General features: G+C 47.2%; 2 protein-coding genes across 2 annotated transcripts; both read right to left on the bottom strand.

The window, feature by feature from the left end:
- Positions 1-5,132: 5,132 nt before the first annotated feature.
- LOC125539923 (WRKY transcription factor 28) lies at positions 5,133-7,923 on the bottom strand. The gene is made up of 3 exons (XM_048703460.2): positions 7,253-7,923; positions 6,355-6,513; positions 5,133-5,874 (listed from the first exon to the last, which is right to left on the bottom strand). The coding sequence occupies exons 1-3, from the start codon at positions 7,645-7,647 to the stop codon at positions 5,505-5,507; spliced, it is 924 nt and encodes a 307-aa protein (XP_048559417.2). The 5' UTR covers positions 7,648-7,923; the 3' UTR covers positions 5,133-5,504.
- A 4,648-nt stretch (positions 7,924-12,571) lies between these two features.
- On the bottom strand, positions 12,572-16,064 carry LOC125539914 (WRKY transcription factor 71-like). Its single transcript, XM_048703449.2, has 3 exons — positions 15,463-16,064; positions 13,594-13,749; positions 12,572-13,133 (listed from the first exon to the last, which is right to left on the bottom strand). The coding sequence occupies exons 1-3, from the start codon at positions 15,867-15,869 to the stop codon at positions 12,767-12,769; spliced, it is 930 nt and encodes a 309-aa protein (XP_048559406.1). The 5' UTR covers positions 15,870-16,064; the 3' UTR covers positions 12,572-12,766.
- Positions 16,065-16,522: the final 458 nt, after the last annotated feature.

Here is a 16,522-nt window from a genome sequence, read left to right on the forward strand (position 1 = left end):
ATCTTACCTACGCATCAAAACCACAACGATAGTTTGTCAAGTTGCTGCTGTTTTAACCTTCGCAAGGACCGGGCGTAACCATACTCGGTTCAACTAAAGTTGGAGAAACTGTCACCCGCAAGCCACCTATGTGCAAAGCACGTCGGGAGAACCGGTCTCGCGTAAGCATACGCGTAATGTCGGTCCGGGCCGCTTCGTCCAACAATACCGCCGAACCAAAGTATGACATGCTGGTAAGCAGTATGACTTATATCGTCCACAACTCACTTGTGTTCTACTCGTGCATATAACATCAACATATAAAACCTAGGCTCGGATGCCACTGTTGGGTTTCGTAGTAATTTCAAAATTTTCCTACGCACACGCAAGATCATGGTGATGCATAGCAACGAGAGGGGAGAGTGTGATCTACATACCCTTGTAGACCGACAGCGGAAGCGTTAGCACAACGCGGTTGATGTAGTCGTACGTCTTCACGGCCCGACCGATCAAGCACCGAAACTACGGCACCTCCGAGTTTTAGCAAACGTTCAGCTCGATGATGATCCCCGGACTCCGATCCAGCAAAGTGTCGGGGAAGAGTTCCGTTAGCATGACGGCGTGGTGACGATCTTGATGTTCTACCGTCGCAGGGCTTCGCCTAAGCACCGCTACAATATTATCGAGGATTATGGTGGAAGGGGGCACCGCACACGGCTAAGAATATGATCACGTGGATCAACTTGTGTGTCAAGGGGTGCCCCCTGCCCCCGTATATAAAGGATCAAGGGGAGGAGGCCGGCCGGCCCTCTATGGCGCTCCAAGGAGGAGTCCTCCTCCTAGTAGGAGTAGGACTCCTTCCTCCTCCTAGTAGGAGTAGGACTCCTACTAGGAGGGGGAAAGAAGTGGGGAGGGAGAGGGAAAGGGGGGCGCCGCCCCCCCTCTCCTAGTCCAATTCGGACCAGGGGGGAGGAGGCGCGTGGCCCACCTTTGGCTGCCCCTCTCTCTCTCCACTAAGGCCCATATGGCCCACTACTTCTCCCGGGGGGGTTTCGGTAACCCTCCGGCTCTCCGGTTTTCTCCGAAATCACCCGGAACACTTCCGGTGTCCGAATAAAGCCGTCCAATATATCAATCTTTATGTCTCGACCATTTCGAGACTCCTCGTCATGTCCGTGATCACATCCGGGACTCCAAACTAACTTCAGTACATCAAAACTCATAAACTCATAATATAACTGTCATCGAAACCTTAAGCGTGCGGACCCTACGGGTTCGAGAACAATGTAGACATGACCGAGACACGTCTCCGGTCAATAACCAATAGCGGAACCTGGATGCTCATATTGGCTCCTACATATTCTACGAAGATCTTTATCGGTCAGACCGCATAACAACATACGTTGTTCCCTTTGTCATCGGTATGTTACTTGCCCGAGATTCGATCGTCGGTATCTCAATACCTAGTTCAATCTCGTTACCGGCAAGTCTCTTTACTCGTTCCGTAATACATCATCTCGCAACTAACTCATTAGTTGCAATGCTTGCAAGGCTTATGTGATGTGCATTACTGAGAGGGCCCAGAGATACCTCTCCGACAATCGGAGTGACAAATCCTAATCTCGAAATACGCCAACCCAACATGTACCTTTGGAGACACCTGTAGAGCTCCTTTATAATCACCCAGTTACATTGTGATGTTTGGTAGCACACAAAGTGTTCCTCCGGCAAACGGGAGTTGCATAATCTCATAGTCATAAGAACATGTATAAGTCATGAAGAAAGCAATAGCAACATACTAAACGATCGGGTGCTAAGCTAATGGAATGGGTCATGTCAATCACATCATTCTCCTAATGATGTGATACCGTTAATCAAATAACAACTCTTTTGTTTATGGTTAGGAAACATAACCATCTTTGATTAACGAGCTAGTCAAGTAGAGGCATACTAGTGACACTTTGTTTGTCTATGTATTCACACAAGTATTATGTTTCCGGTTAATACAATTCTAGCATGAATAATAAACATTTATCATGATATAAGGAAATAAATAATAACTTTATTATTGCCTCTAGGGCATATTTCCTTCAGTGCGCCCCCCCTTGGGTCCCCCCCATGCGCCTAGGGTTGGGAACCCTAGGGGAGGCGGCGCCTCCACTTGCCTTGGGGGGCACTCCTCCCCCTTGGCCTCCGCCCCCCCTAGGAGATCCCATCTCCTAGGGCCGGCGCACCCCCCTAGGGGGGCTATATAAAGGAGGGGGGAGGGAGGGCAGCCGCACCCCAAGCCTTGGCGCCTCCCTCTCCCCTGCTACACCTCTCCCTCTCGCAGAAGAACGGCGAAGCCCTGCTGCGATCACTGCTGCATCCACCACCACGCCGCCGTGCTGCTGGATCTTCATCAACCTCTCCTCCCCCCTTGCTGGATCAAGAAGGAGGAGACGTCTTCCCAACCGTACGTGTGTTGAACGCGGAGGTGCCGTCCGTTCGGCGCTTGGTCATCGGTGATTTGAATCACGACGAGTACGACTCCATCATCCACGTTCTCTTGAACGCTTCTGCACGCGATCTACAAGGGTATGTAGATCCACTCTGATCACTCGTTGCTAGATGAACTCATAGATAGATCTTGGTGAAACCGTAGAAAATCTTTTGTTTTCTGCAACGTTCCCCAACAATTATGTGCTGATTACCGTCACGTCAACGCCATTGCAGTCAAGAACATATCCCTTATGCAGTTGTTGAGGAGTTACTGCATGAATTAGCTGGGGAAGTGTAATTCACTAGCTTGGATCTCAATACGGGTTACCGCCATATATATTGGGATGGCACTGGAAGATGAGTTCAAAACGACTTTCAAAACAGATTTGGGGCACTATGAATTCAAAGTCATGTCGTATGGGCTTGCATGTGTGCCAGGAACCTTTAAGGGAGTGATGAATTTTGTATTCTCACCACTTATTCGCCAAGGAGTACTGGTGTTTGTTGATGCCATTTTGGTCTATAGCCACACATTGGAGGAACATGTTAGGCTACTCAAATAAGTGTTTGAACTGTTGGAGAAACACCGGCTTAAAATCAAAAGATCCAAGTGCAAGTTTGCTCATCAAGAATTGACATATCTGGGGCATGTCATTAGTACCCAGAGAGTGTCCACCAATGTGAAAAAAATCCCTGTTATTAAGGACTGGCCCACTCCCAAATGTGTCCAACAGGTGTGGGGATTTTTGGGCTTGGCAGGGTACTACAGAAGGTTTGTCCAAGATTTTGGTCTCGTCGGCCGGCCTTTGACAAATCTGTTGAAGAAGGTCTCAATATTTGTGTGGAGTCCGGAGGTCGAGGAGGCATTTCAACATCTTAAATCAACACTGGTCAGAGCGCTCGTGTTTGATTTACCACAATTTGATGAGCCTTTTGAAATAGAGACAGATGCATCAGACTCTGGTGTTGGGGAAGTGCTCATTCAAAATGTGCACACACTTTCCTTCCTCGGCAAGGTGTTGGGGCCCAAGAAAACCGGGGGTCATCCATGTACGAGAAGGAGCTTGTGGCGATAATGTTAGCACTGGCACTCTTACCTTCAAGGGGGCGTATTCATCATGCAACATCAGCTGCTAACAATAAGCATGGGAGACCATCTCTTCATTTGACACACATCCACCATGATGACTCGGAGAATGTAGCAAAAAACATGCAAACTTAGAGGGGAGATAGGGATAAATTGGGCTGGAGACGGTTACAGCTAAATTGGCATGGAAATTTTTATAGTTTTTAGAATTACCATTGATCCTAAAACCATAATTTTAAATTTTGTGTTTGGCTTCAATAAATATTTTGTTTAAAGAACAATGGTATTCTAGATTTTGCCCACCGCATGTTGAAGATACGTTGCTGCAATGTTGAACAATTTAAAACCAATCCATTCATTGGTACTCCCTCCTTTTCGGTTTTATAAGGCTCAATTTGGTTGTTCCTCATCACAAGTTCAGATTCCGAGGTGCATTAAATCATTGCATGCAAGTATTAGGAGAAAATTTACCAATGCATATACTTTATACATGCATGTATCGCAATTAATGCATTGGTAAACATAATTTTTTGAGGAAAACAAGAGCATTAATTTGGTGCTTTTTCAAACTACAAAAAGTATTTCACCACTCACCATCTACCTTGGTTAGTGAGATTTTTGAATTGAGTCCTATAAACCGAAAAGGAGGGAGTAGTCAACAGTACCAAAGAAGTATATCCCCTCACTAACCCGCATGCACACACCACATCCTTTTGGATCAAACATATATGTACAGGCTGGTTGGTGTAGTTAAGTCTGCGTTTGATAGCAAGGTGTTACAAAAACCAAAGTATTGAAAAACTACGGTATTTTAGCCCGTTGGTGGAAGATACCACAGTTTTGACATATCAAAGTATTTTGCAGTATTGGGAATACTGTGACCTGTTTGGCCGGTGCTTTATTATGCAACAACGTAATTAGCTAACTAGCTAGCCAGTTGATAGCAGTTACAAACACGCATGTTCCTAGCTAGTTGCAATCACTCAATGGTTTGGTTGGTCAGAGTTGATTAGTTGGGTATGGACACTCGTATGTTGTGGCCGACATCGATAGACAAAAATCGCACGAGCAAGAACAACAACAACTCAGCTTTGCAGAGTAGCAAGCTTGAGCCCAGCAGAATTTGCTTGCCCCGTTCCTCCCGGCTACCTTGGTGGAGTTAGACGGGGGCCGACATGGAGAGGCAGTGTACGACGACCCAACAAGCTGCCAATGTATAGTTCATCGTTGCAGCTAGCACAGCAGAGGCAAAGCGCTTCAAGGCAGCAAGTTCCAGGCGGACCACACTGACGTAGCATAGCTCAAGGACGAGATCCGGCAGAACAAGGTCTCCGAGCGGAAGCAATGGGAGAATGAAGGAGGGGCAGCAACGGTTTGAAGCAAGGAAGAAGATAACAGGGACCCCTTTCTTTCTCGAGCTCAGTTTTAAAAAAAAAGAGGTCCGGGATTGTTTTTTTAAAACAGAGATAATACCACGGTTTTGCAAATAATGCAGTATTAAAAAGACAGTTTCCAATGGCAGCCAAACACCTTGTTGTAACTAAAACTATGGTAATCTGAAAAAATTGCAGTATTCTTAGAATACTTTAAAAATACTGAGCTACCAAACGGGGTATTTTGCAGCATATCTTATACATAGCACAAGATGTACACAATTGCATACTTTCTGCTAAGAAAATCCTGATTACAGACCTGAATAGTTGCACACTGTATAATCCTTGCCGTAGAGAATTGTGCTTTGGTATTGTAACTAGAATAGCTAGCTATAAAGAAATGATTTCAACATCCAGAACAAATGCAGCACAAGAAACATTTGTACCTGTTACCCTGTGTCTCTGTCGGTTCGAATAAAAAAACGTGTGTGCCCATCGGGCAGCTCCATGCCTCGCTAAATTAAGGCCAAACCGAAGCTGCAGATGTACTATATATGTACTCCTACATACGCAGAGTTACTGAATTAATGATGCCTAGACTGATAGTGCACCACGGCATCGGGAAGGCGATCGGCATGCACTTCCATGCCACCGTACTCCGACAATCTGTGTGCCAGCGACGGAGAGACGGCGGTAGTGGGCTGTATGCACATGCGCCCATAGACGTCGGCACCGGCTGGAAAAAAGCCATGTTGCTGATGTTGGAGCGCGGCAAGCGAGTAGGCAGTGTCGGCGCCGGTGGCCATTATCATCCTTGAGCCACGGTGGGCGGCGAGGGGGCTTGGGTGCCCGTGGCGGCCCTCGTAGGTGGTGACAACCGTGGAAGGGTCCTGCTGCGACCGCTCCACCAGCTTCTTCACCCCACACTGCGCAGCCGTGCACCGGTAGTAGCTCCTGCACGTGTTTCAGAATCTCACTTCAATGCAATGCATTGCTAAATTGTTGTCGTAGCATATGGCTGCCCTGACCATGCATGCATGCACACATACATATTTTTCATGAGGATTCTAGCAAGATTTATTAATTGCTGTCTAAATATGCATATCGTGATGCCTAATCAAGATGATTACATGTGTTGTGTGTCGTAGAAACTTTAATTTCAAGCAAGAGATTGTGTTGTTCAAACTTAGAAAGATGATCATCGCAACGAAAGTGAAATGTTATTTTTTTTAGAAGTTATTTGTTTCTCTCCGATTTCACTAACGAAAGCAAGTTGCGGTCATATTACAGTCCTGCAATTCGACTCAGAACATTTGGGGTACCATCTCTAAACTGAAGTTGCAAGCTCACTACAGGAGCAAAACTGAGAAGTGGAAGGCATGTTTTTTCTTTTCGAAACACATACGCATAGGGGTGAATGTAAGGAGGTAGTACCTTGGGAAAGAACTGTTCTTGACGGCCTTCTGGCCATACTTGCGCCAGCGGTAGCCATCGTCGAGGTGGTCGACCTCGCTCTTGGTTGCGAAGGCCACACGGGAGCCGCGCGCCTTCTTCTCCCCCTTCCCCTTCTTCTTCTGCTCCTTCTTGTCGCTCCTGCATCAGTCGGTCAACACAATGAGGAGCATCCTTAGTAATTTTAAATTATTCGTTTTTGACTTGATAATTTCGCCATGGTAACCGCCAGTTCAATTTCTACATGCAAAGTGGAACTAAGCAAGAAGTTGCCGGGAAAACTAGCTAGTTATCTGCCGTTCGATCACTGCCAGTTGATCTACATCGAACGGTCGGTTCTTGTTTTATTTCTTTTGATTGAAAAACAGGGGTGAAACCCCTACTTCCATTTCATTCAGATGAAGCCACAGCGCCAACAACAACAACATCCTCTGTCTCTCGGTACAAAGCAGCACCGCTACAATCAGTAAAATAACAAGATGAACTCAAGGGGTAGGGAAAACAACAATTCAAAAGATAGACATCTAACAGACACATGCCTCATCCAAGAATGATAGGATAAGATTTGTTTGTTTGGAATGGTAGGTAGGTAGGTGGCAAGTTGACGGATGGCGAGCCCTAAATCCTAGTGTTCACATCTCACACGGTATGCCACGTGCGGCAGTATCTTCGCGTTCAGACCGGCCGGCCGAGAAGATCAATGGAGACCGGGATCGATCTGCCAAGAACACGTACCAGTGGATCTACAATTCTCCCCTCTAATCAACAAGTCATACGAACACATGTGATATATGGTCGGTGGATGGGCAAGAAATCCATCAAATTCGAGCTAGATTCAATTAGCAAACAGTTGTACACCAAGATTGAATTGCACACGTACCTGTGGTTGTGATGATCAGCCGATCCGTCCTCGTCTCCCTCCTCCGGCACCGGACTGCCTCTCTTGCATCCGTGGGACTCAGCCCCCGCCGCCTCGCCGGACGTCGACGAGTTGGGCGTGACCGGGGTCGCCGTCTCGCCGATCACGTCTCTCATCGCCGGGTAGCACGGAGGCGCGTCCAGGTGCCTGGCGAGCTCCGCGGGGTCGAGGAGCCCCTGCAGGTAGTCGGTGATGCTGGAGTAGACCGACGGCGTGACACCACCATCGCCTTCACCGCCGCACGCCGAACGACTCTGGAAGAAGCCGTCGTCGGCAGGCGGATGGTCGCCGTAGAACTGGCCGCCGCCGAGGTCTTCTCCGCCTGCTGCTGCTGACCCGGACATGGAGTGGTGCATGCGCGAGGTGAGGTTTGGGAGCTGGTGAGATCGAGGTCGGGCGTTGAATGGGAGCCGAGGGGAAAGGCCGGCGGGCGTTGAACGGAGGCGCAGTAGTCGTCTTTGCCCCTTTGGGAGGTGCAAGCAAGATACGACTATGACCTTCACCTTTGGGACCAGACTTGTGTGCTCGCGCGCGTCGTGGTATTAGAGCAACTCCAACGAGGCGACCCATTTTGTCCGTTTGGATTATCCGGACAGAAAATATGACCCAACGGGACGATCCAAACGAACATGGCGTCCGCCCGCTGTCCGCTTATTGTCCGTTCCGGACCCAAATTAAACGCAAATATGGGAACAAATGGGTCCGCGGCGGACAAAAGCGAGCGCTCCCGTCGTCCGCTCCCATCCGCCTGGTGGCCTCTCATGTCTGCCATAGCCCCACAAATCAGCGACCCGCGCCTTCGCCTTTTCTTCCCACAAACCAAGGCGCGGCATTTCTGGACCAGAGCTCAGGGAGGGAATCGAGCTCCCTCCCATGGCCACCAGGGTCCTCGACACGCTCGCGTTGCGCTGGATCTCCTTCCTCTCCGCCACGCTTGATCTCCTTCCTCTCCGCCGTGGTCCAGGTCACTGTGTTCGCCGGGCGAGGGGTCGCCGTTGGCGTGTCTATCCACTGCCGGCCGGCCGCCGCGGGGTCAGTCGCCGTCGGGCTCCTTGCTGCGGCACGCCTGGGCCACGGCGCAGCGCAGCGAGCTCGGGCCGGGTGCGGCGCAGCGAGCTCGGGGCCAGGCTCGGGGCCGGTCAAGGTGGCCCTGCGAGAGGTAGAGGACGAGCTCCCGTCATAGCTCCTGGCCAGCAGCGCCTGTGTCGAGGACTCCTCCTCCGCTTCTTGCGTGTCCGCTTTTTGACCTTGCGTTGGGTTCATCCACCGTCAGCCCCCGTCCGCCTCATGTCCGCTAGGCGTATATGCGACCTAAACGGACAAAATCCGCGTCCGTTTGGGTCATTGCGTTGGAGTTGCTCTTAAGAGCATCTCCAACGGCCGCACAAAAATCTCACGCCCAATAAAAATTATAGTGTGCCACTTTAGCACTTTTAGTGCGCCGGGACCAATATTGCTTTAGCAGACGCCCAAAGACGCGCGCCCAAAAAGCAGACAGTGCAAATTGTGAAACGCGCGCAATCCAGAGCCTAAAATATGCTGCACGCGATAGCGTTTTTCAGCGCGCGCCCAAAACCTTTTAGCGCTACAACATCTGCTGGAGGTGTTGGGCGCCCCAAAAAACTAATTTTTAGTGCGCGGAGCTCTTTTTAGGCGTCTGTTGGAGATGCTCTAAACTACTACTAGTAGTAAACCAGTGCTTGAATTAGCCTAAGAATTAATGAGCATATATAGTGAGTTTGCACGTACGGGAGGGTGGGAGGGAGTGTGATCGATCCTCATCCAGTGGTGCATATATATACTCTCTTCATTTTTATTTACTCTGCATATTAAGAAACTTCGTAAAATTTGATCAACTTTATAAAAAAAATATAAACATTTTATTATAACAAATCAATAATGATTCTAATGCTATTGATTTGTTATTGTATATGTTAATATTTTTATTTTTAAACTGTGTCAAAGTTTACAAATTTTGACTTTAATCAAGACTAATACACGAACTAAATAAAAACGAAGGAAGTACGTAGGTATATATATGACCACCGGTGTATTTTAGTCTTTTAGGGGCATATATATATATATATATATATATATATATATATATATATATATATATATATATATATATATATATATATAGTACTTTTGTCATATTAGGTGCGGAAAGTACTTGATGTTCACATGTGCACACGCGTCTCCAGCTGCGCATTTTACTCATCTTCCATGTGAGACGTGAATTATTCTGGGCGGTACACGAGTACACTTATTCCTTTCCCCCGACGGAAAAAAAAATCACAGATCGCAACACATACGTAGCTCTTGGCTTGTTTTATACGTACAGTTGCTTTACTTACACGTGCATAGGCTTTGATCTCTTGGTAGTTGATACGCCTTGGGGGTGGGTACGCAATTTGTTTTTTCTGCAAGAATCTTGTATATCCGTATGAGCTGAGGCTTGATCGAGAAACGAGCCAATCTTGAGCCAGCATTGGCTCATTCAAATTTTGCTCGATAGCTCCATATCATATAAGTATATTAAATAACCTTCATATCTATTGTTAGTATTACGATCATTCATTTCCATATATGTTCGGTATGATTTTTTTTCTTCACTTTACCTACTAGCAAACATGGAAATTAAGCATGAAGAAAATGTATTCTCATCACGTAGCCAATCGTGTGTTCAATATCTTGTTATTTTGGTCAAAGTTTGAGAGCAGACGCACCTTCGTCGTCTTCTACTCACGATCTCTTGTTATTAAATACTAGTCTTCACTTGAGAAAGAATAAGTCGAATTTATAGTATTTTTTTTCTAGTGTGGCCTATCTTACTTTAAAATTGGCCTTAAAATAATTTGAAAAATCATCTTATTTAGCTCGAAACTAGCTCGAGATCAACTCAAGATCGTTACAAGCTGAGCATGAGCCACTTTCTGCAGCTCGGCCTTGAGCTTTGCACATTTTAAGCTCGCTTGAATTTTAGTATGAGTTGAGTTGAGCCTAGGCAAACTCGCTCGAACTCGACTCACTTGCAGCCCTGCTCCACATTCCTTTCTCCCGCAGGAAAAGAAAATTGCCGATTGCAGCACATACGTATACGTACACTTTTTTTACACGTACGTATACGTGCACTTGCTTTGCTTACACGTGGATACATTTGGTAGTTGGTACACGTTGGGGGTTGGTACGCGATTTGTTTTTTGTGGGAGGGTCTTGCATACCCGTATCGCCAAGGCCAAAATGTACAGTTGAGATCGATCAGTGCGAACATTTCTTGCTTTTAATTTCCTATGTATAGATCGTTCTTGGCCGCTACCCGATCGCAAGCGGTTGGTGATGGAGCCATGTGTACGGACGAGGCTATCGAAACCAGCCGGCACGCGTGGATTGAACGGCGAGTGCTCCGTCCCGTCCCGCTGCTCCCTCGCTTTCGGTCGCTGTCAGTCGCCGGACGCACGCGCGCCCGTCATCGTTAATGTGCATACGACCACGCCGGACACCGCGCTCGCCATCCTAGTAGAGAACAAGTCCGTCGACGTCGGCGCTATACATGTGTGCGTGAAGGTGGAGCCACCGGCCGAGTCGTCGGTGGCACTGCCGGCTGGGTAGGTGGCACGTGCCGGTGACATAGCGATAGAGGCGTGTCGGTGCGGCGTCTGAACTGAATATACACGGCGCGCGCTGTGAACTGGAGCGCCGTGCCGGATGGGACGCGCGCGCACGACGGGACCTAGCTAGACCGATGGAAAGGAATTCTATGAGATCAGGTCTCACATGAGACCAGATCTCACGCGAGATCCATTCTGATGGATGACATATGGTATTCACAAATCACAAAGCATCTATCTTATCCCTCACTAGAAATCAGGAGGAGAGATTAGATGCTTTGGGATTCGTGAATGTCACGTGTCATCTATCAGGATGGGTCTCACCTGCTAACCGTGAGACCTGATCTCATATGACATTTTTTAGGACCGATGGACTGGATGGAGGCGAGAATTTAGTACTAATTTAGCATCGACGCATTACCAGCACCAATCTAGCATCAACACCCGAGGAGCACTAATGTAACAATCTAGCATGAATAAATGATCATGCAACAATTTTGCATCCACACCTGAGGCGGTTGCCATCTACACTATCAGTTAACAACAATCAATTGGATTTGAATTGATTCGATTGCAGTCAGATCGAATCCAATCCAATCCTAGTACTCACTAAGCACAAACCCTAAACTACATATACGGAATACATGTCTACATTGAATCGATAAATTGGAGCTATTGTGTATCGCTCTAGGTTGTGACTGTTGCATGATGAATAGCATCCATATAAATATCCATCGCTGATCCAATGCCCATGCTTTGCTCATATTGTCTTTGCTAAGTTAGTACTATTGCTGGTGTTGTTACAATTACTACAAAACTGGTATTGTCACTGCTACCGTTACTATTGCTACTATTACTGCTACTATCAAAGTATCATACTACAGTGCTACTAAACACTTTGTTATAGAGAAATAACTTTCCAGGTGCGGTTGAATTAACAACTCAACTGTTCAGGCTCATAAATATTCTTTGGCTTTCCTTATGTCGAATCAATAAATTTGGATGAAATACTACCCTCGAAGACGGTTGCGATCCCCTATACTTGTGGGGCATCAAGACTATTTTCTGGCGCATTTGCCGGGAAGCATAGCTCTATTTATTGAGTTCATTTGGGAGTTAAATATCTGTTGTGCACTATGATTGCGTCTCATAAGGATAGTAGCATTGCTTACAATAAGAGGAATAACCACATCCTGGGTGGTATCCATAGATATTTGGAGGAGAAAATCTAGCTCTCCTAGACAGTTCATGAGCTACTTGATTTCTTTCTCAATTACACTGATTATAGATGACATGAGTAAAGTCAAGCAACAGAAAATAATAGTCATCAAAGATAGCAGAAACTACTTAAGAAGAGCAACCATCGATTAGGGCAGCAACAATCTCCACACTATCAGAGTTGACCTCGATCTTATTACATCTAATTGTACGTGACAGGTTAAGTGTCAAACTGAGTCCCACGTGTCTGTTGGGTTTGAGGTTCCTAACGTAGCCTCCAACTTATGGCTGAACTAGTGTTATACTCCTTCAAAAGATTTCTAAGAAAAATATCCCGCTGCAACATGCAGAGTATCGACTAGTGTTACAAATTCCCCGTGACATATCTGAATTGCACAATGTATAATCCTTGCCGTATAGAAATGGGCTTTGATGTACCAGGAAAAGCTAGTTATAAAGAATTTAGAAAAACTATAAATAATTTGATTCCAACATCCAAAACAAATTCAGAACAACAAAAATTTGTACCTGTCAGTTTGAAAAAGAACGTGTGTGCCCATTGGCTAGCTCCATGCATGCCTCGCTAATTAAGGCCAAACCGAAGCTACAGACATACAGTACTATGTACATAAACAGAGTGACCGAGTTAACGATGAACATGCTCATAACTCATCACGGCATCGGGAAGAACACCGGCATGCACCTGCATGCCACCGTACTCGGACGACCGGTGTGCCACCACCGAGGCGTCGGTACTGGGCAGTGCGTACATGCGCCCATAGACGTCGGTACCGGCCGGGAAAAATCCATGATGTTGATGCTGGAGCACGTCGAGTGAGTAGACAGTGTCGACACCAGTGGCCATTAGCATGCGCGAGCCACGGTGGGTGGCGATGGGGCTCGGGTGCGCGTGGCGACCCTCGTAAGTGGTGACGACCGTGGACGGGTCCTGCTGTGACCGCTCCACCAGCTTCTTCACCCCGCACTGCGCCGCCGTGCACCGGTAGTAGCTCCTGCGCACATGCATTGCTACTATCAGTAAATTGTCCTGTCCGGTATATATATAGCTGTCTGACCGTGCAGGATGCAACATATACATATTTGTTCAGTCTGATGCTACCTAGATTGCTTAACTGCTACTACTTATTCCCTCCGTTTCATAAGTGTCAAGAACGCTCTTATATCATGAAACAGAAGGAGTATATATCGTGTTTTTTTAGATCGGTGAACACGATATTTGATGAACGCACCGGGCAGATGTTACACATGTTGCGGTTGATTTTGCGCGCTGTGCAATCTTCCCTGTAGAATTCACGTAGGTAATCATTCCAGACAAGACCGTGTTGCTCAAACTTAAAAAGATGCTTGCACAACGAAAAGTACAAGTATATGATCTTGACGGTTACTGCAATATATACCAAACGAGGAATGTGTGCGAGAAATAAGAAAAGATGTGCATGTCCATGGTTGTACCTTGGGAAGGAGCTGTTCTTGACTGCCTTCTGGCCGTACTTGCGCCAGCGATAGCCGTCGTCGAGGTGGTCGACCGCACTCTTGGTTGCGAATGCCACACGGGACCCACGCGGCTTCTTCTCCCTCTTCCCCTCCTTCATCTTCTTCTTCTCGCTCCTGGATCAGTCAGTGGATCAGCACAATGAGGAACGTCCTTGGTGATTCTTAATCATGTGTACATGAGTAGATGATTTTGTTTGGTAACTAATCACTAGGATATAACTGACTAAGAACAAAGTAGGACTTCATTTCTGACATAAAATCCTCTCTTTTTATTGGTCAGTAATGATTATTGCATCCTCGCAAAAAAAGTATTAATTATTGCATCATTAAGCAAGCGGGGGACAAGAGCTGGAGTTGTGCAATCTCCTATGGAGGCTATTTCATAGTTTGTTCTTTCATGAGGAGGTGTTCGAGTGCTGCTGAACGAGGTTGGGATGCTCGCTCGGCATATGAAGCCAGCAGCTGCTGAACTGGGTGTGGGACACATCGCTGGTGGTTGATCTTTCCTTTCTCCCTGTCGCACTATTTTGGGTGTGGGTTATGTGATCCCTTGGTTAGCGTTGATCTTCATGTCAAGACTTGGATAATGTCACCCGCACAAAAAAAGACTTGGATAATGTCATCTGCTTCTGATTTAACTTTTCGCGATTGGGCGTTTTGTTATAGTACTTTCTGTTGCCTGGTTTTTGTCCCGTAACGAGTGTTTCGATATTGGGCACTCGTGGCGGGTTTCCTTGTAATGCATCAACTCGCTTCCCTCTATTTCCCTCATCCTTGTCTTGCTTGCAAGTCTCTGGCGAACTTTGTATTTCGGTTAAGCAATTAATGAAAACGGGATGCCCAGTTGCAAAAAAAAAAAAGGACAAGAACTGGATGCTCATCCGCCATCCAAGCACAAGCAGGAGCTCTCCATCTGAGCTAGCTCATGCACTACAAATTTTCCTTCTCTGTTATGATGATCAAAGATAGTGCGAGGAAAATCATAAGCTAGGTGATAACAATCAGCGACAGCAACACCCATCGATCGTCCACCATTATTCAGAGTCTCACTTAAGAAGAGCTAACAACTTTAGCCAAAAAAAAGAACAACATGGAACTAAACAAGAGGGTTGCCTGGATATAGCTATCAAATGCCGTGTTGCTCAATCATTGCAAGTTGATATGCATTGAGCGGCCGGTTCTTCCTTTGCTACCCAGGGAACTGATAGGATAAGTTTTGTTTGTTTGGAATGGCAGGTAGGTGGGAAGTTGACGGATGGCGAACCCTAAATCCCATTGTTCACATCTCACCTCACGCGATGATGCCATGTGCAGCATGATCTTCACGTTCAGAGCAGGGTTTTGGGTACCACCCGGTATTCGCGTTTCCCAGTACCCTACAAGAAATCAACTTCCCATGCAAAAAAATGGACGAAATTTGTTCGGATTCAAAATTCATCAAAAAAAAAATCGCTTGAAATTTACTTAGAATTTTGCGGTAACCGTGGTATCCGAGTTTCTCGGTGACCCACCAGATAAAAAGTGCAACTTGGTACTTGGTAGCCAAAACCTTGGTTTAGAGCGGCGGAGAGTATCAATGGAGAGTTGTAGTCTTGTAGACCGATATCGATCTGGGAAGAACACATACTTTTTTGTTTTTGCGTTGATGGGAAGAACACATACTACCAGTGGATGGACCTACACTTGTTCCCTCTAATCGACAAAGCATATGCACGCATATGATTAATGGTCGATCGACGGACAAGAAATCCAGCAACATCGAGCTGGATTTAATTAGCACACGGATGCATCGAGATCGAATCCATCCTGATAAAATGGCTCACGTACCTGCAGCTGCCATGATCGGCCGATCCATCCTCGTCCCCCTCCTCCGGCGATGGACTGCCTCTCTTGCACCCGTGGGACTCGGCCCCCGTCGCCTCGCCGGACGTCGACGAGTTGGGCGTGACTGGAGTCGCTGCCTCGCCGATCACATCTCCCGGCGCCGGGAAGTACGGAGGCGCGTCCAGGTGCCTGGCGAGCTCCGCGGGGTCGAGGAGCCCCTGCAGGTAGTCGGTGATGCTGGAGTAGGTCGACGGGATGACACCACCATCGTCCCCACCGGCACACGCCGAATGACTCTGGAAGAAGACGTTGTTCCCCAGTACGTCGCCGCCGTCGGCGGCATGCCGATGGTTGCCGTAGAGCTGACCGGCGCCGTGGTCTTCTCCGCCTGCTGCTGCTGATCCGGACATGGAGTGGTGCACGCGAGGTTTGGGAGCTGGTGAGATGGAGGCCAAGCGTTGAATGGGAGACGAAGGGAAAGGCCGGCGGGCGTTGAACTGAGGCGCAGTAGCCGTCTTTGCCCCTTTGGGGAGGTGCAAGCAAGCAAGATACGACTATGACCTTCACCTTTGGGACGAAACTTGTGTGCTTGCACGCGCGTGGTATTAAAGTATACTTCTCGTAGCTGGTAGTACGTGCTTGAATTAGCCTAACCGTTGATGAGCATAGGGAGGGAGGATGATCGATCCCCATCCTGCCTCGAGATATTATCATGTGTACACGCGTCTCCAGCTGCGCGTTTTATTCATTTTCCATGCGAAATGTGAATGCTTTCCGGGCTGTACACGAGTACACTCCCTGTGCGTACACGTTGATGGGGTTGGTAGGCGTTGCCGCGTTGGGGTTGGTTGGCCATTTGTTTTTTCTTCGAGGATCTTATATGTATATGATATAGGCGTAAATGCATCGGCGGTGCTTGAACTTGTTGTGTTTCACTTTGCTGCTCTTGGAGTAACTCGAACCAATTCTCTAAAAAGATTTAGAAGAGTAAAATTTTACTTTTTGTTCTCTAACCGAAACCTAACCGATCCCTTATAAAGGTTAGAGAGGAGGAAAAAATTTA

The sequence above is a fragment of the Triticum urartu genome, chromosome 1A, assembly GCF_056163025.1.
Source record: "Triticum urartu cultivar PI428250 chromosome 1A, HENAU_Tu73, whole genome shotgun sequence".
Classification (NCBI taxonomy): domain Eukaryota; kingdom Viridiplantae; phylum Streptophyta; class Magnoliopsida; order Poales; family Poaceae; genus Triticum; species Triticum urartu.

What these genes read in the sequence shown, in the direction of transcription:
- LOC125539923 (XM_048703460.2), bottom strand. Translation starts at nt 7,647, where the DNA reads ATGCACCACTCCATGTCCGGGTCAGCAGCAGCAGGCGGAGAAGACCTC. An exon ending in GCTGATCATCACAACCACAG is followed by an intron (nt 6,514 to 7,252) that starts GTACGTGTGCAA and finishes CGACTGATGCAG; the next exon opens with GAGCGACAAGAAGGAGCAGA. An exon ending in AAGAACAGTTCTTTCCCAAG is followed by an intron (nt 5,875 to 6,354) that starts GTACTACCTCCT and finishes AAACACGTGCAG; the next exon opens with GAGCTACTACCGGTGCACGG.
- LOC125539914 (XM_048703449.2), bottom strand. Translation starts at nt 15,869, where the DNA reads ATGTCCGGATCAGCAGCAGCAGGCGGAGAAGACCACGGCGCCGGTCAG. An exon ending in GCCGATCATGGCAGCTGCAG is followed by an intron (nt 13,750 to 15,462) that starts GTACGTGAGCCA and finishes TGACTGATCCAG; the next exon opens with GAGCGAGAAGAAGAAGATGA. An exon ending in AAGAACAGCTCCTTCCCAAG is followed by an intron (nt 13,134 to 13,593) that starts GTACAACCATGG and finishes GCATGTGCGCAG; the next exon opens with GAGCTACTACCGGTGCACGG.